We start from the raw sequence: 20,118 nt of genomic DNA, 5'->3' as shown, positions 1-20,118 counted from the left end.
GATCAGTAAAACTATATGAATGTGCAAATTTGATGGCGATTTCAATGGAAAATGTGCTGTCTATAAATGACAGTGCACTACCACACAATAGTTTTGTTACATCAAAAAATCTCCTGCCTCATGTCCATTAAAACTAGGTGGGTCACAAAGGTTGTGCTCTAAAAAGTGTGTCATACTTTTAAAAGTTTGGGAAGCACTGGTCTATACTACGATCAAAGGTAAAGATAACAACACCGTTATGCAGCAAGATTTGATGTTAATATTCACAGGGCTTACTGGCTTTTGTGAGAGAATCCTCCAGGGCTGAGCACCATTTCTCCTCTTTCTGAAATTTTAGGACCTGTTCCTCCAGAGTGGAAACCTTTTCTGTCATCTGCTCCAGGGTGCTCTGCTTGCTTGACAGCTCCCTCTCCAACACTTGCTTCTGGTCTTTCAGTTTAGCTGCCAATTCTTCATACCTTTGTTCTTCACATTGTACATGATCCCTGATCTGCAGAAGAAGCTAAATAAAATAGAAAATGTATTTAGAAGGGCTCTAGAAACCGCTACAATACAGAACTGTGATATAATATCAATATTATCTTTAAAAAACTTTTTTTTGATACTAGCTATATCAGCAAGCTCAACTGTTAAATGGGTGCACAGAAATAAAAAAAGGAGGTTGACCTCTATACTGATAATTAATATTTATTTTAGCATTGCATAACGCTCCTTTACTGGTGAGGCATTTGTCAGGGCCACTAGAATTATGCGGCGGGGTGGGCAAATTATGCGTCATGGTGGAATAAACTATGCAGCAAGAAAAGGCAAATTAAGCAGCACCTTTTGCGATAGTATTACTTCATTATTTTGTACTTTTTCAGTTTCACCTGCATAGCGCTTGCACTGTGCTTGTAAAATCTATTGTTAATATAAATCTTAAAAGGGGCTTACATCCCTCCTTGCTTTTCATTGGTACCTGAGCTTGCCACTTACTTTTCCTCCATTTCTACTGGCTGTAGCATACGATTTCCTCTGTTTTTCTCTTACCAGTCTCCCATGGCCAAAGTACTGTTTTCATCCACTTTGAGGGACTTTTTGTTAAAGCTTTTCCCTGCACAACGCTTGCCCTGTGCTTGTTTTTTACTTTCTGCAGAGTGCAGTGCTCTCTATATTTAGTCTCAGTCCCCCATGTTGCTCCCCCAGCCCTTTTTCTGCCTCCCATGAATCACTTTAATGACAACTATCCACCATCTCACCACATCCCCATTTTTGCCCTTGTGAGATTGCCACCATCTTGAAGCCAGGGAGCAGTCATGCTAATAAGAAATCGGGATACTACACTGCTCTAGGAGTGACTTTTGGCTGTGCTTGAGTGCACAGGGTCTGTAGCCTATGTAAACTGGCTGCTATGTGCAGGGCTGCTTTGCAGCGAGTAGTGTTTTCCGTTTGGCATGCGTCCCACTGGACGTGGCAACTACAGTCCTGGGTACCTGTGCAGTGAACCCTTCGTCTCGTGTGTGCAGCGTATTCTTTTGCTATTGGTGCCGCGTGCCGTGCTTCTTGTTTGTTTTTATGGTTACCATGCCCATTTGTTTGTAAACAAAAGGTATGGCTTGGAGAGAGAGAGACAGAGAGACAGAGAGACTGTGTGGAGGAGTGTGGCTCAATAGTTAGAGCGGCAGACCCTGAAGCAGAGTTCTGGCCAGGGACCAGGGTTTGATTCCCGCCTCGGCGGGGCTCGGGCTCAAATTTCCTCGGACCTGTCTATTCTCGGTGCCTCTTCTAATCACGGGCCCCACGCTGCAACTCTGGGCAATAGCTTGCTTAGCCTCCACACCGGCCCCAACAGCGCTAAGGATGCCTGGCTTCACCCTGGGGGTGCCCAGGAGTGGACACTTCACAGGGAAAGCCAGGAGGGGTTCCACAGCGGTATGAGTATCAGCGCCAGGAAACCGCAAAAGGCGACACCGCAAGGTGGCCGTCTGGTGACAGTGCGCTCTATAAGTACCTTGACATTTACATTTACATTTGGTTTACCAGTATCAAAGTACCAACAGGACCACAACAAAGCTATGATTGGCTTCGCTTTAGCTATGCTGCCTCCGTTCTACTTTCTGGTTGGCTTTTACGGAATGATTCCAGAAACAGATGTCAGCTACCACATTCTGTGACTCACTCATTGGCTAATGCGAATAGACTGATCTTTGCTGGAGTTGTATCAATTGATAGGTCTACAGGCAGAACTGTCATTGCTTGCTGAAGACGGATTGGTGCTCTCTGAAAAGAGGGTTGGCCAGCGAAGGAGCCCGGAAGAGTGCCTAGTTTCCTGTGCTGATGTGGCGGGGCTTTTCTCAGTGAAGAGGTGAATTTTCTTTGTCTAAACAGGTGAGATACGTGACCCGGATTGGAATTGTTATGCCCCTTTTGCGCATCAGTAAGTGGTGAAAGTCTATGCATGATTTGCTTTGACCAGGCTGACTAGGATCCTTCCGAAGTCCCCTTACAATCTTCTAGCACCATTTGTCAACCTTCATGATGCACTCCACCGATCTACTACCCTTGCCGGGGTTGGGAGAGGGGTAGGGGAGTTGAACTTTCATGCTCCTATTCCCACGGTGACCAAGTGGCTCCATGTCTCCGGGGCACCACTTTTCCATTCCCGAACTTTACATATTATTGTTATCCGGTGGGTTGGCTCAATTAAACTGAACAACTACAACTCAAAAAATGCATTGATCTGTAAAAGCAAAGTGAAGGAATGGAAAAGCGGTGTCGCAATTAAATGGAGCCAGCTGGTCAGCCTACGGATGCCCCAATAATAATTTGCGTGAGTCCACCTATAGCCTTTGGAAGCAGACTCTTTGGGAATACATTCCTTGAGGCCCCTAGTGTCTAACCCCTGAAACCTATAGCATTCACATGTAACCTCACTCGTATACCTCCAAGGGACCAACCTCTGTGACGCCTAGAAGCACCAAAGTCTTTTTATCTCACTCCAAAGACTACAGTGCACCTAATACTTACGTAAACTATCCCTATTCAAGGAAGAAGGATACCCATTTTTAAGCTAACATGTGTGCTTTTAACTTTACTTTCGTCCCATCAAACACAAGCCAAATAACCTATTGGTCTGCTATTAACAGCCCCAAACAGCCCCAGCTACCAACGAACAAGTTACTTACTTTCGGTAACGCTTTTTCTGATAGAGTCAGTATCTGCCTGTGGATTACCCACCTTTTAAAATTACCCCAATGCTAAGCATTCCACGGAAACTTTTCTGCTCAGTTCTCCCACGTCGACGAGGATGTCACGATAGAGCGGCTCCAAACGTGACTTCGCGTGACGTCATCGGAGCCATAAGAAGACATTGACAGCGTGCTGACGTCAGTTCCACCCATTTTTTCCGTGCCTTTGAAGCGAAATGGGTGAACCAAAAACCTTCCCACAAGTATACATAGTATACAGAACATAACCAAAAATGGAAATTCTACATCAGACATTTCCCAGTTCCAATTAAACTCATGATTCAAACAATGAATCACATAAAACATAAATTGATTAATTTCTGGTATAAGCAGACAGGCAGCGGGGAGGCATTGGGTCAGTGAGGAACCCACAGGCAGACACTGTATCAACCAGAAAAAGCGTTCCCGAAGGTAAGTAACTTGTTCTTGTGATGGATACATCTGCCAGTGGATTCCTCACCTTTTGAATTGAATCCCCAAGTAGTCCTGCTCTCGGAGGAGGGTGCCTGCCTGCCTATACCAAAACATCCTGCAACAGAGAACAAGCAAAATGGCTGTCTCTCTCCACTTCCGAATCCAAACAATAGTGCTTCGCTAAAGTGTGGAGGGAGGCCTAAGTTGCCGCTTTGCAGATGTCTATCACAGGGACACCTCTAGTCAAAGCAGAAAAAGAAAACATTGCTGTGGTAGAAGGAGCGTGTATACCTTCAGGAGGCTCCTTCTTAGCCCAGGCGTAGCAGATTTTAATGCACAGGATTATCTACCTAGACAGCGTTCTTTTGTGGATAGCCTTGCCCTTCATCTTGTCCACACATCCTATGAAGAGTTGATGATACAGCCTGAATCGTTCTGTCTTGGAGTCCAGGCGAAGAAGTCTCCAGGCGAAGAAGTCTCTGCGCCTCTTTGGAAGTGATGGATTGTCCAAAATGGAATGGGGTGACCACCTTAGGCAGGAAAGCAGCTCTGGTCCTAAGAACCATCTTATCCGCATGCAAAGGGTCAAAGAGAAAAACTCAGCACATCAGATAAGGAAAATGTTACTTACCAGTAGACATCTGTTCCTGGCATGTAGAGCTGTAGAGTCACATGTTGTGCATAGATCGCCATGTTGTGTTGGGTCCAGATGTTTGCAGTTTGTTTTTCTTCTCAGAAGTCTTTCCAGTCACAGGACCAGTGACTTCTCCTTTCAGTGATAGTGAGCAGGGACATCGACTCCATTGTTCGATTGTCTGCCGTCATAGGGTGAGAAAGGAGTTAGTAGTGTATAAAAAGAGGACTATGCGTAATAAGTATTGAATTAAAAGATTGTTACTGCAACAGGTATAGGTACCCGGGGAGGTGGATGGGCGCATGCGACTCTACAGCTCTACATGCCAAGAACAGATGTCTACTGGTAAGTAACATTTTCCGTTCGAGGCATGTGAGCTGTAGATCACATGCTGCGCATAGACTATACAGCAGTTGCTCCCAAAGCAGTGGCTAACCTGTAGCTGTTGCAGTTGTCTGAAATAATGTTTTGAGTACTGCTTGGCCTATATTAGCCTGTTGTCTATCTAACACATCTATACAGTAGTGTTTAGTAAATGTGTGTGGAGTAGACCATGTTGCAGCTTTGCAGATATCTGCAATGGGAATGTTGCCTAAAAAGCCATAGCAGCCCCCAATTTGTGGAATGAGGTCTAGGGGTGTAGGTAAAGTCCTTTTTGCTTTAGCATAACAAATTTGGATACATTTTACTTTCCATCTTGCAATGCCAGATTTTGAAATTGCATTGCCTTTATGTGGTGGTGCAAAAGCAACAAATAGTTGCTTTGTTTTGTGAAATGGTTTTGTCCTTTCAATATAGTAAAGTAACATCTAGTGTGTGAAGAGCTCTTTCTGCCACTGAATCTGTTTGCAGGAAGAATACGGGCAACTCTACAGATTGCTACAAATGAAAGGCAGAAACTACCTTTGGTAGAAATTTTGGGTTGGTACGAAGAACCACTTTGTCATTGTGTAAGCGGAAAAATTGTTCTTCTATTGAAAATGCCTGTAGCTCACCAACTCTCCTCAGTGATGTAATGGCTACAAGGAAAGTAATTTTCCATGTGAGAAATTGCAGCTCACATTTGTGCAAAGGTTCAAATGGTGGACTCATTAACCTGGTAAGGACAATATTTAGTTCCACGCTGGTGCTGGGGGGAGTCTTGGTGAAATCACTCTTTTTAGTCCTTCCATGAATGCTTTAATCACGGGGACTGAAATGAGAGACATGCTGTCTGTTCTGCAGATACGCAGCAATGGCAGCTAGATATAACCTTATAGATGTGTATGCTAAATGTGAGCGTTGTAAATGGAGTAAGTAACATATGATGTTTTGTACTGAAGCATCAAGTGGGTTAGTGAGGTTGTTATTGTAGTATCTTACAAATCTGTTCCATTTGGCAGCATAGCAAGCCCTGGTGGTAGGTTTAGATAACCAAACTGAATGACTTCAGGAGCCAGATCGCTAGATTGAGCTCCTCCGGATAGGGATGCCATATGTCTCCATGGTTCTGAGAGAGGAGACTGTGTGTGAAGTGCAGCTTTTGATGTGGTACTACCGACAGTTCCAGCAGGGTTGTGAACCATGGCTGCCGAGCCCATGTTGGAGCAACCGGGAGCAGAGTCAGGGACGCTTGCCTGAGCCTCCAAACCACTAACGGAAGGAGTGTGAGAGGCGAAAAAGCATAAGCAAACCTCCCTGACCAGTTCATCCATAGGGCATTGCCTTTGGATTGTGGATGTATATACCTGGCGGCGCAGCTTGGGCATTTTGTGTTGAGGTGAGTCGCAAACAGATTTTTTTTCCGGAAACCCCCATTATTTGGAAGAACAGAAGGATAACTTGAGGATGAAGTTCCCACTCGTGGATCGGCTGCTTTTGTCTGCTGAGCAGGTCTACTATTTGATTGCTTTCTCCTGGTAGGTGTTCTGCCATGAGATAGATCTTTTGAGGAATGGCCCACCTCCAAATAGTCTGTGCAAGACGTGACAGTTGGAGAGTGTGTGCCCCCCCCTGTTCTTGTACATAATACATTGCGGTCATGTTGGCTGTACGAATCAAGACAGCTTTCCCCTTGAGGGGGGTCTGAAAAGCTTACAGTGCCAGGAAAATTGCAAGCAATTCTATGTGATTGATATGCAGCTGCTTCTGCTCCCGACTCCACAGTCCATGAATGGTTAGAGTCTGGAGATGTGCTCCCCAACCTGTTAGCGATGCGTCTGCTGTTAGGATTGTCTGTGGAATCGGGTCGATGAATGGCCGCCCCTTGGACAAGTTCTGTGGATTTCACCACTGCAGAGAGTGATGGGTGTGGCCGTCCACCAACACAAGATCTTTCAGTTGACCCTGTGACTGATTCCACTGACGAGCTAAACATTCTTGAAGGGGGCGCATTTGAAGTCTTGCATGTGGGACTATTGTGATGCATGACAACATCATTCCTAGCAATTGCATGAACACTCTTGCAGGAAGCGATTGGTTGGCTTGGGAATTTCGAGGTTAGGCTTTGAATATTGTGTATTCTGGTCACAGTTGGAAATGCCAGAGCTTTTAGAGTATTTACATTGGCCCACAAGTATGTCTGAGACATGGAGGGCTGCAGATGTGATTTCGCCAGATTGACTGTTAAGCCCAGACTGTGTAACAGTTGTATCGTAGTCTGTGTGTGCTGGAGACACCTTTGTTGGAAGTTGGCTTTGATGAGCCAGTCGTCCAGATACGGAAAGACATGTATTTTTTTTTTTTTTTTTTTTAAGTTTCAAAAACCTTTATTTGACAAAAAGTAAACATACAGGTCAGCACAGCAGGAAGTCACATAGCCATATGTTACCCCCCCTGATCCGCAGGAGGTGGGGGGGGGGGGGGGGGAAAGAGGGAGGTGCAGTTTACACGTACACGGCCATTTAGCCGACATCCCGGAGGACCGGCGGCGTTTCAAGGGGATCTACCCGCAAGGAATCCCATTGCCATTACTGCAAATATCAGTGGCAGCACCAGCCCTCAGACCCCACTACAGACCATCATGTATGTGGGGCGGTTCCACCAGTAACCTCCTTCACTAGCTAACCTGAGCCAATCCCTGAGTTTCTGTAAAGCAAGTCCCCCTCCCATCCCACCCACCCCGCGCACGTCGTCTCATCACTCTCGCATCTGCGTGCTGTCCTATCCGCCTTCTCTGCGTCCGGCTGTAAGCAGGCAAAGCAGTGCTCCACTCTCGATTCGCCGTCCACTCTGCAGCCACCCTCCGTCTCCCCCTCGGTTCCACTCAAAGCATGCCACGCCCCTCCGGGTAATGCCCCGCCACACACTCAGCCCACCGGCGCGCCTCCTGAGCGTCACGCCGACCCGCCATCCAGTCATGCGTCTACCAGCGTGCGCTCCAGTATCACACCTGCCTCCGCCTCGCCGTGTGCATCAGATCCATCGTCCTGTGGCGCTCCCCGGCACGCCCCCTCCGCTTCCCCAGCCGTCAGATATGTTCTGTACAGTCCCCAAAAGTTCTTGGGACGGCACTTCGGGGGCAACAAGTCACTATATGTCTCCGCTTGCGTGCAGCAATACAGCATATCTCTGACCCAGCGTTTTTTAGTGGGGAGCGGCCCCCTCATCCAGCACGACGCCACAACGCGCCGAGCCGTTAAAAGCGCTATATCCGTCAGGCGTCTGAGCGCCCGCGGGAGTGGCTTGGAGAAACCCAGCAACGCCAGCGCCGGGTTAGGCTGTATGTCCTTTTCTAGTATCAGGCTCAGTTCCAGGAACACTGCTGTCCAGAACCGGGCTATACCCGGACAGTGCCAGGCCATGTGTATGAAGTCCGCTACCGGGATATGGCAGCGTTCGCACTCTGCCGATGGGCGAAGCCCGTACCTGTGCAGTCTCTCTGGGGTGTAATAGACTCGCTGCAGGAACTTAAAGTGTATCAGTCGGTGCCTACCGTTTAACGACACCCTTTTAGTGCTAGAGCAGCAATAGGTCCACATCTCGTCCGTTATTTCCATTTGTAGGTCGGCCTGCCACCCCCGTCGCGCCGCCGAGGACTCGGGCGCCCGGTGCTTGTCCCCAAGTTTTTTGAGAGTCGAAACGAGTTTGGCTGGGGCCACCGTTTTGATGACATATGTAAGTTCCGGGACCTCTGGCGGTTCCTCCAGGCCCGGCCCCAGCAGGGCCGACAGCGCACTACGGATCCTATGGAATTGGAAGCGCTGGAGCTGGGTAGCCCCAGGCCGGGCCGAGCAGATCTGTTCCCACGTTTTAACCACCCCATCCTGGAACAGGTCTGCCAGTTTGGCGATGCCCAAGGTGCCCAGCGCCCGTCTCACCCCAGCGTCCCTCAGTGGGGGGAGCCAGATCGCCCACTCCACTCGCATCAGTGGGGAATACAGTAGATCGCAGTCCTGCGCCCTCCGGATCGCATGCCATGCATGGTTCGTGGCCTTTAGGGAGTCCAATGTTCCCACCCTGCGGTCCACCGGCTGGAAGACAGTTGCCGGGAGGGGAAGCTGGTCCGCAAATAACCGCTCCATCAGCACGTGCGGTATATCCGTGGTGGCATGGACCCACGTATGTAGGTGGGCCGCCTGCGCTATCCTATAATACCTTTCCAGGTCAGGGGCCCCAAGTCCCCCCATCTCGTAGGGGAGCGTCAGGACCTTCCACTGCACCCTAGGCTGCTTACCGCCCCAGGCCAGCCGAACCAGGGTCTGGGTCAACTGCGCAAAGAAAGCCTTAGAGACTACAATAGGGATGTTAGTGAAGAGGAACAAAAATCTCGGCAGGACCACCATTTTCATGATGGCCACTCTGCCAAAGACATGTATTTTTTGTCTCCTGAGATGAGCTGCAACTACTGCCAGACATATGGTGAACACTCTGGGAGCACTGGTGACTCTGAAGGGAAGCACTTTGAACTGGTAGTAATGACCCGCTACCACAAACTTAGATATTTGCGATGAGCGGGATGTGGAAGTATGTGTCCTTTAAGTCCAGAGTGGACATACAGTCACCCTGTTATAGCAGTGGAAGCACCTGTTTGTAGAGTGACCATATGGAAGTGGTCGGAATGAATGTAGAGGTTTAAATCTCTGAGGTCCAAAATGGGCCTGAGTGATCCGTCCTTTTTGGAAATCAAGAAGTAAAGGGAATAGACGCCTGTCCCTTGATATTTTATTGGGAGTGGCTCTATTGCTCCTTTCTCCAGAAGAGATTGAACCTCTTGCTTTAACAGAGGAAGGTGTTCTGGAGATAGTTTGTGTACTCTTGGTCGAATGGTTGTTGGTAAGCTCCGGGCAATAACCAGATTGGATAATTTGTAATACCCATTTGTCTGATGTGATGGTATTCCAGACTGGGAGAAATTGAGTTAGATGTTCCCCAACAGGAGTGTAAGGGTCTGGTGGTAGAGCTAAAAGTCACTGTTTGGTATTTGCGGGGGAAGTGCGTGTTGAGTTTCCTCTACCTCTCGCCTTTCCGTTATTTCCTCTAAATCCACCTCTGAAATAGCCTCTTGAGGAGGGCGATTGACTGTTGCACTTGTAAGAGGAGGAGGGATTTTCAGTGGACATACTTTTGGAGCCTGCCATATAATAGGAGCGACGAAAGGAACCTCTATCTGAAGGTGATTGCAAAGCTCCCATGGACTTGTCAACTGCTGGACCAAAGAGGTGTTCCTTATCGAATGGTTGGTTAAGAATGGAGGCTTTCACCTCAGGTTTGAAACCTCATATTCTTAACCAAGTATGTCTGCGTAGCATTACACTGGTGTTAACTGCTCTGGCCACTGTGTCTGCTGCGTCTAGGACACATCTAATAGAGGTATTCGTGATGACCTTGCTCTTTCTAATAAGATTATTAGCCTTAGATTTGTGCGCATCAGGTAAAAATTGCATGAGCTTCTCTAACTTATCATAGTGAGCTCTATCGTAAAGGGCTAATAAGGCTTGAGTATTAGCAATGCACCAGTGATTGGCTGCCTGAGACACCACTCGTTTTCCTGAAGCGTCAATTAACTTGGATTCTTTATCAGGAGGAGGGGCTTCACCTGTGGTTTGTGAGTTAGCTCTCCTGCGTGCATTGGAAAATACAAGAGAGTCTAAAGGCACTTGACCTTTGATGTAGACGGGGTCAGTAAGTGCAGGTTTGTACTTTTTATCTACTCTAGGTGTGATAATTCTTGCCCTTACAGGGTCTTTAAAAATTTGGTCTGTATGTTTAAGCATACCCTTTAACATAGGTAAGGTATGAGTGGCTCTTGGAGAGGTACTAAGGGTTTCAAATAGAAAATCCTCTTCTAAGTTTTCTTTATATAATTTCACCCCATGATAGTGAGCATCCCTGTTAAGAAGCTCACTGTATCCTATGTTATCAGGTGGAGAGGGTTTAGACGGATATAGATCTGGATCATTATCAGTGTTATTGTCAGTATCGTAATTGTCCCATGGGTCAGGGTTTGCTGGACTACCCTGATCATCGTCCCCATCACCCCATACTGTGGGTCAGGTGATGGTGGTGGTGGTGAGTTTGTAGGTGAAATAAGCAGGTTTGGATCAATTAGCGGAGGTGATGGAATGGGGAAGGTGGGGAAGGGTTAGGGTTAGTGCCCACATTTTTCTTTTTCAGAGGTATGTGGTAATCCTCCGGAAGGCACATTTTTCTCTTTTCAGGTAGTTCGGCCGTGATATGTCCAGTTTCTGGATTTATTTCCAGCTCCTTTTGTTTCAGATCCATTGATGGACCGTCGAACTGAAGTTCTTTAGAGAGAGTGTTTTCTTTAGTTGCTGATTTCAGCGCCAAAGGTTTTGGCTCCAAGGTTTTCGGCGCTGAAGCTCTAATCTTGGATAGAGATGGAAGATGTACGTGGACATGCTTTGATTTTAGTGCTGACGTTTTCAGTTCTCTGCCGGTATAGGGCCGACCCGAGCCCGAAGGTTTTTGTTTGTGTTTCAGCGCCGGGCCCGAAGGTGGGTGGCTCAAAACTTTTTGTCGGTGCCGACCTTGGCCCGAGGGCAGAGGAGGGACCAGAGCCTTTTTGTGGAGTAAGTGGTAGGGGAAGGAAGTCTCTGTACTCACGATACGTTGACCTGGTGTGATTTGGTCTTAACATCGTAGTCGGCTTCAGGCACGGAGATGTATTCTTCCTCCACTTCTGCATCCGCTTCCGGCGCGTTGGACTCTTCTTGATCAGGCTCTTCTCCGAAAAGATCCACCGTGGAGCCGCTTTGCTGTTGCATTTGGTGACATCGAGTCCGACGGTCACGTGGCGTCTTCTTTGATCGAAACGATCAGCACACGTCGCAGTCCTTCTCGTCGTGTTCCAGAGGCAGACAGAGGTTGCACACTTCGTGCAAGTCGGTGCGTGAAAACGTAGTGCGACACCCAGGACATAAGTTAAATGGAGTCTGTTCCATTGACTGCTATGGAGCCTGACGCGGGACGGCCCTCCACGAGTCTTCCGATCAAAGGTTTTCAACTTGAAACAATACGCAGAGAAGAACAAGTTACTTACCTTCGGTAACGCTTTTTATGGTGGATACAGTATCTGCCTGTGGATTCCTCACCTTGTGAATATCCCCTGCGTCAGCAACATTCGGAAACTTTTGTAGCAGTCCACGCCGATGAGGTCGAAGACGACGTCACAGAGACACAGCTCCGCTCGCGACTCCGCTGACGTCACCGGCTCCATAAGAAGACCTCGACGGCGTGATGACGTCAGTTCCGCCCTTTTTTCCGTGCCTTCGAGGCACACGGACGGACTGACAACAATACATACACAGTATACACAGTACATAATATACAAATCAACACACCCAGTGTGGAAAATAAATAGAAAGGCAAAAGAAATAACGCAATGCCTTTGACAGTAAAGAATACATTTTGATACACCATTATTAAAGTTGTAGGTATACAAAGGTGGACAACAGGGAGGCGGGTGGGTCAGTGAGGTATCCACAGGCAGATACTGTATTCACCAGAAAAAGCGTTACAGAAGGTAAGTAAATTGCTCTTCTGATGGATACATCTGCCAGTGGATTCCTCACCTTGTGAATAGATTCCCACAGCAGTCCCCACTCCCGGAGGAGGGTGTCCACCCTTCTATACCAAAAAGTCCTGAAGGACGGAACGAGCAAAGTGTCCGTCCCTCCTCACCTCGGTGTCTAAGCAGTAATGCTTTGCGAAAGTGTGAAGGGAGGCTCAAGTTGCCGCCCTACAAATGTCCTCCACAGGAACACCTCTAGACAAAGCAGAAGTGGAAGACTTAGCTCTAGTGGAATGAGCCCTTAAACCCTCTGGAGGTTCCTTACCAGCCAAAGAGTAGCATATCTTGATGCACAAGACAATCCATCTGGAAAGGGTGCGCTAGTGCACCGCTCTGCCTTTCCTGCCGTCAACAAAGCCCACGAAGAGCTGGTCATCAACCCGAAAGTCTTTTGTCCTGTCAAGGTAGAAGCTCACCGCCCTCTTAGGGTCCAAGCAGTGAAGTCTCTCCTCCTCCTTGGAAGGGTGAGGGGGAGGATAGAAGGTAGGAAGGGTAATGGACTGCCCCAGATGGAAAGGAGTTACCACCTTTGGAAGAAAAGCAGCCCTGGTCCTGAGTACCATTCTTTCAGCATGAATGGTTAAGAACGGGGGTTTTGAACTCAGAGCTTGAAGCTCACTTACCCTCCTTGCCGAGGTGATCGCAATGAGAAAAAACGTCTTGAAATACAACAATCTCAAGGGACACTTGTGCAAGGGCTCGAAGGGAGAACCCATAAGATAAGTTAAGACAAGGTTTAAGTCCCAATGAGGCACAATAAAAGGAGTAGGAGGAAACTTGTTTGTAAGGCCCTTTAGAAATCGTAAAACAATAGGTGATTTGAACAAAGACGGCTGATCTGACAAACAAAGGAAAGCCGACAAAGCCGATAAGTATCCCTTTACAGTGGCCACAGCAAAGCCTTGCTGAGCGAGAGAAAAGGCAAACTGCAGAATGTCAAATAAACAAGCCCTCAAAGGTTCAATTGACTTCTCTCCACACCAGAGAACAAATTTAGACCACCTATAGGAATAGATAGATTTAGTGGAATGACGTCTGGCAGACAAAATTACATCAAACACATCTTGCGGAAGAGAGAAAGAATTCAGGTTGCCCCGTTCAATCTCCAGGCATGAAGGTGTAAGCTCTGGAGGTGGGGGTGTAGAACCTGCCCCTCCGACTGCGAGAGGAGGTCGGCCCTCAAAGGGAGACGGAGCGGAGGGCACGAGGAGAGGTGGAGAAGATCTGTATACCACACCCTTCTTGGCCAATCCGGGGCGATCAATATGACTTGGGCCCGGTCTTGGCGAATCTTCCTCAGAACCCTGGAAATCAAGGGTATGGGAGGAAATGCGTAAAGGAGATGTGAGTCCCATCTCAACTGAAACGCGTCCCCCTAAGCTCCCTGCAACGGATACTGGAGACTGCAGAATGACGGGCAGTGAGCGTTCTCGTGAGTGGCAAACAGGTCCATCCGAGGAGTTCCCCACATCCGAAAGACGTGACGAACCACCTCCGGATGAAGCCTCCACTCATGGTCGGCGGAGAACTGCCGACTGAGACTGTCTGCACGCACGTTCAGAACCCCGGCCAGATGATTTGCCATCAGACAAATCTGATGATCCTGAGCCCAGGACCAGAGACGCAGAGCCTCTCTGCAGAGACAATGCGACCCCACTCCTCCCTGCTTGTTGACATACCACATCGTGGTAGTGTTGTCCGTCAGGACTTGAACCGACTGACCTCGAAGGGAAGGGAGGAAGGCCTTGAGCGCCAAACGTATCGCCCGCAATTACAGAAGGTTGATATGAAGTAACCTTTCCTCTGGAGACCAAAGAACCTTGATCTCCAGATCCCCCAGATGAGCACCCCACCCTAAAGTGGATGCATCCGTTATTACTGTAGCCACCGATGGAGGTAGATGGAAGGGCTTTCCTTGAGACAGATTGCCCTCCACGCTCCACCAAGACAGATCTGCCGCAGCTTCTCTGGAGATCCTCACAGACTCCCTGAGATCTCCTTTGTGCTGATACCACTGCCTGCGGAGGCACCACTGAAGCGCCCTCATGTGCCAGCGTGCATGGTTGACCAACAGAATGCAGGAAGCAAACAGACCGAGCAGGCGAAGGACCTTCAGGACTGGAACGACCGCTCCATTGTAAAATAAAGGAATCAATTCCTGTATGTCGAGAATCCTCTGTGGTGGAGGGAATGCCCGACACACAGTAGTGTCCAGTACCGCACCTATGAACAGTTTGCCAGGTGAGATTTAGGCATGTTTATCGAGAAACCCAATTTGTGAGCTGTATCCTGCAGATGATGAAGCACCGTCTCTGGCGACTCCGCTTTGATCAGCCAGTCGTCCAGATAGGGGAAAACTGAAATCCCCGACCTTCTGAGATGGGCTGCCACCACTGCCATCACCTTCGTGAAGACTCGAGGTGCAGTAGTAAGACCGAACGGAAGGACCGCAAACTGATACCCTACCGTAAACCGGAGATATTTCCTGTGAGACTTCAGGATGGGGATGTGAAAATACGCATCCTGCAAGTCGATCGACATCATCCAGTTCTCCTGATTCAGCGCTTGAAGAACCTGCGCAAGGGTGAGCATCTTGAACTTCTCTTGCTTCAGATAAAGATTCAAGATCCTGAGGTCCAATATCGGACGCAATCTGCCATCCTTTTTCGGAATCAGAAAATACCGGGAGTAGCATCCCTGACCCCACTCCTGCTCTGGAACCACCTCTATCGCACCTTTCTCTATTAACTTCTAGACTTCCTCCTGTAGGAGAAGACGGTGGTTCTCTGAGCAAACCCCTTGACATGGAGGGTAGTTTGGAGGGAATTCCCGAAAGGGAAGGGCATACCCATTTTCTACAAGATCTAGAACCCAAAGGTCTGTACTAACCGATTCCCAATCTTGTAGAAAATGGGAAAGCCGGCCCCCCACAGGACCAACATGATCCAGAATGGTGGATCTAGGGCTGCTTTGCGGTGGTGGGAGGGGCTGAGGAAGAGGAGGAGGAGGAGGAGAGCTGCCGGCCACGAGCGCGACCCCCGTTTCTGCCTCTGTACCCCTTATACAGAGTGCTCGGCTGCTGCTGTTGCCGCTGTGGCTGTCCGTATGAACGAAAGGTAGACCTTCCGAAGCCCCTGCACCTCTTGAAAGAGCCTCTTGGCTGAGTTTGAAGGCCCAAAGATTTAACCGTAGCCTTACTCTCCTTAAATCTTTCCACCGCAGCATCCGCTTTCTTGCCAAAAAGACCAGAGCCATCAAAAGGCAAGTCCAAGAGCGTTGACTGGACATCAGGGGAAAATTCCGATGATTTCAGCCACGCACCTCTCCTAGTGGCAACAGATGATCCCATGACTCTTGCCACAGAGTCAGCAGTGTCCAATCCACTCTGGATCACCTGACGCGCCGCCACCTGGGCAACCGAAAGGATCTCATTAAAACCAACCCTATCCTCCTCTGATAGTTTCGGGGCTAGCAGTTTAGCTGAGTCCATGAGAGCATGTACATAACGTCCCAAGAGACAGGTAGCATTCGTTGATTTAAGAACCATGCTGGCCGAAGAAAAGACCTTCTTGGCCGATTGATCCAGCTTTTTTGCTTCCCTATCACTCGGACCTGGGGAAATGAACCCGATGATTTCCTCGAACATGCAGCCTGAACAACCAGACTCTCAGGAGACGGATGAGATGTTAAAAATTCCGGGTCTCCAGGAGCTGTCCGATACCTCCTGGCGACGACTTTTGAAACTGCCGGAGCAGAAAGGGGCTTACGCCACACCTCCATCACTGGCTCTAAGATGGCATCGTTAAAAGGAAGCAGAGGTTCAGAAACAGCAGAAGGAGAGTGCAGAACTTCCGTCAAAATGCTCGGCTTGAACCCAGCAGACGGCAGCAGAAGATCTAAAATTTCTGCCGCTTTTCTTATAATGGCATGGTATGGCGCCACATCCTTCGAAGGGACATCAGAAGGAGGAGTAATCTCCCATTCGGGTGACAAGTCCAGGCCACTAGTCTTCTTCAATTCCTCAAAAACATCGTCCAACTCCATGAGTTCCCCTTCTTCTACCTCCTCCATAAGGTAACTTCGCTCATCCAGTATCCTCTGAGCCTCCCTCCTAGATCTAATTCTCACAACCGGCGTTGGCAGCGCCGTGATCGAATCCGACGGCGCCGGTGCCGGCGTCGAACGTGGATCCACAGGAGAGGCCAGCGTCGAGCGAGGTTGAGTCGGTGCCGGTGAAGAAGGGAGCGGCGTCGAAGCCCTCGGCACCGGTAGATGCCAAGACGGCGTCGCCGGAAAAAATGGCATGAAGGGAGGCTGAGGATAGGCTTGAGGAACTCCCAAACTAAAAGCCATAGGACCCGAAGGTGCACCAGAGGGGTACATGGCTCCGGAGAAGACTCCATACATCGCATTAAGATAATGCGTGGGGTCCTGACCTGGTCCTGGGAACGCAGGATACTGTTCAGGCATCACTGGACTCGGGCCAACCGGCGCCGACGGTGGAATCTGTGGGGCCGAAGGCTCACACGGAACTGGAAGCTCCTCAATCGGAGCCGGGGACGAAGCCGGAGCCGGAGATGGAACCGGAGCCGGAGATGGAACCGGCGTCGGGGATGGAGCCGGCGTCGGAGATGGAGCCGGCGTCGGAGATGGAGCCGGAGAATGTTCCGGTGAAGCCACAGGTGAAGACAGGCCAACAGGTGAATCCGGAACGGGTGAGGGAGATACAAAGTCCTTCCGGCGTCGAGAGGGCGACGTCGATCCCGGAGCCGTATTCTTATCCGAGTGACGCCGAGAGGAATGCCTCCTCTTCTTCTTGTGCTTCCTGGATTTGGAAGCATGCCCCGAAGTCGACTTCGACGCCGACCTCGATCTCGACCTCGATTTTCTCCGGCCTCTTTTCGCTTTCTTCATCCTCGCGATGAAAAGATTTGCTTCCCTCTCCTTGAGAGCCTTGGAACTCATCTTGCGGCAGCAAGAACATCCCTCGACATCATGGTCTGATGACAGGCACCATACGCAGTCGTCATGTGGATCCGTAATGGACATATGCTTCCCACATTCAAGACAGGGTTTGAATCCTGACTTCTTCGTCGACATTTCTACAGAAGAAGACAAAGAGAAGCAGTAGAAAAACAAAGTAACAGTAAAGCTACAGATAGAGATTCCCGAAATCCTTTGGCGTCGACGGCGCGGAAAAAAGGGAACTGACGTCATCAAGCCGACGAGGTCTTCTTATGGAGCCGGTGACGCCAGCGGAGTTGCGAGCGGAGCCGTGTCTCTGTGACGTCGTCTTCGACCTAATCGGTGTGGACTGCTACAAAAGTTTCCGAATGTTGCTGGCGCAGGGGATATTCACAAGGTGAGGAATCCACTGGCAGATGTATCCATCAGAATGGGAACGCGTTAGAGAGAACAATACTGTTGAGGGTGGTGGATCGCGCACCATGGGAACTCGAGAAACAGTGTCGAACCGGAGCACAACAATTCACGTCCGAACTCAATGGTGACATTTTTTTATCGAACAATGGAGTTGATGTCCATGCGCACTATCATCAAAAGAAGGAGTAACTGGTCCAGTGACTGGAAAGACTTCTTCGAAGAAAAACAAATTACAAACATCCGGATCCAACAGAAGATGGCAATCTATGCACAGCATGTGATCTACAGCTCACATGCCTCGAACATGGGCGTTTAAGGGATCAATTGACTTCTCTCCACACCTGTTCACAAATTTAGCCCACCTCACAGAATAGACAAATTTGGTGGAGTGTCTTCTGGCCAATAAAATAACGTTCACTACATCCAGTGGGAGAGAGAAAACAATCTCCAGGCATGAAGGTGCAGGCTCTGGAGGTGTGGGTGTAGAACGTGCCCCTGAGATTGCGAGAGGAGGTCTGCCCTGAGAGGGAGATGGAGCAGAGGGTTCAATGAGAGGTAAAGGAGGTGTGTGTACCACACCCTTCGCTGCCAGTCCGGGGTAATCAATATGACCTGGGCTCGGTCTTGGCGAATCTTCCCCAGAGCTCAAGGAATCAAGGGTAAGGGGGAAACACATAAAGAAGCTGTGAGAACCAATCTAACTGAAACGTGTCCCCCAACACTCCCTGCGCCGGATACTGGAGACTGCAGAATGAACGGGCAGTGCACGTTTTTAAGAGTGGCAAAAAGGTCCAACTGGAGAAACCCCTACCTCCTGAAAATGTGAAGTACCAACTCTAGATGGAGGCGCCAATCTTGATGAGCCGAATATTACTGGCTGAGACTGTGCGCACGCACATTTAGCATTCCGGCCAAGTGACTTGTGACCACGCAAATCTGATGGTCCTGAGCCCACGACCGGAGTCGCAGGGCCTCTCTGCAGAGAAGATATGACCCTACTCCTCCCTGTTTGTTGATGTACCACATCGTGGTGGTGTTGTCTGTTAATACCTGAGCAAACTGACCTCGAAGGGAAGGGAGGAAGGCCTTGAGAGCCAAACATATCCCCCACAATTCCAAAAGACTGATGTAAAACAATCTTTCTTCGGGAGACCAAAGACATTTGACCTTCAGATCCCCCAGATGAGCTGCCCAGCCTAGAGTGGAAGCATCCGTTATCACTGTGGCCACCGGAAAAGGAGAGTGAAATGGCTTCCCTTGAGACAGGTTGCCTGGAACACTCCACCATTGCAGATCCGCTACAGTGTCTCTAGAGATTATGACCAACTCCTCGAGATCTCCGTTGTGTTGAAACAACTGCCTGCGAAAGCACCAATGGAGGGACCTCAAATGCCAGCGTTCATGGTTGACCAACAGAATACAGAAAGCAAACAGACCAAGCAGGCAGAAGGCCTTCAGGACTGGAACAGACGCACAAGTTACTACTTGTGTAACAATATATCTGTAAGAGACATTAGTTAGTGATAGATTCCTTACCTTAGAATATCCCCAGGTGTCAGACTGGATCCGGAAAGCTTTCATCAGCAGTACCCTTGCGCGTCGATAGGCTTCGTCGTATGGCTCCGCATGCGTCGCTGGCGTCGTATTCGCCGAGATGATGTCACTGGAGCTACTTAGACGTGCCCACACGTGCTGACGTCAGTTCTGTACACAACTTTCCGCGACAGGAATGCAGAGCCATGTAAGATACTGACCACTGGTGCATAGAAACTAGGGCCCGAAACGATGACCTTAACCTTAGAAATCAGTTCGCAGAACGGGAAGGATGGGTGGGGCGGTAAGGAATCTATCACTAACTAATGTCTCTTACAGATATATCGTTACACAAGTAGTAACTTGTGCATCTGAAAGAGACACGTTAGTGATAGATTCCTTACCTTAGAATAGATACCCCAGCAATACCAACACCAGTGGTGAGTCTGCGAACAAGATTACAACAGAAAGTCACGGAGAACAGAACGGCCAAAGAAGTCGTCTCTCCGGACCGGACTGTCAAGGCAATAATGCTTTGTAAAAGTGTGCACCGAAGCCCACGTGGCAGCCTGACAGATGTCGTGCAGGGGGACACCGCGTCCCAATTCAGTAGTAGCTGCTGTCGCCCTGGTAGAATGGGCACGCAGCCCCACCGGAGGTTCCTTTTTAGCCATAGAATAACAGGCCTTGATACACAAGACGATCCAGCGGGAGATAGTCCTCTTGTGAATAGCCCGGCCTTTCTTAGCGCCTGCGTAGCCAACATTGAGCTGGTTACCACCCAGAATGCTTGTGTGCGATTCAGGTAAAAGGAGGGCGCACGTTTTGGGTCCAGACGGTGGAGCCTCTCTTCCTCTCTGGAAGGGTGCGGAGGCGGAAAGAAAGTGGGCAAGGTGATAGTCTGCCCGATGTGGAAG

General features: G+C 49.2%; 1 protein-coding gene across 1 annotated transcript in view; it reads right to left on the bottom strand.

Moving 5' to 3' along the window:
- Positions 1-20,118, bottom strand: part of CNTRL (centriolin) — a 1,084,252-nt gene that overhangs the window by 126,835 nt on the left and 937,299 nt on the right. The window contains exon 37 of the mRNA XM_085613596.1: positions 277-502. Coding sequence (XP_085469722.1) covers positions 277-502 — 226 coding nt within the window. The remainder of the gene's footprint in view (positions 1-276; positions 503-20,118) is intronic.

The sequence above is a fragment of the Triturus cristatus genome, chromosome 1_2 (genome assembly GCF_964204655.1).
Source record: "Triturus cristatus chromosome 1_2, aTriCri1.1, whole genome shotgun sequence".
NCBI lineage: Eukaryota > Metazoa > Chordata > Amphibia > Caudata > Salamandridae > Triturus > Triturus cristatus.
The sequence above is the reverse complement of the archived record's forward strand: the minus strand, read 5'-3'. Positions and strand labels throughout refer to the sequence as shown.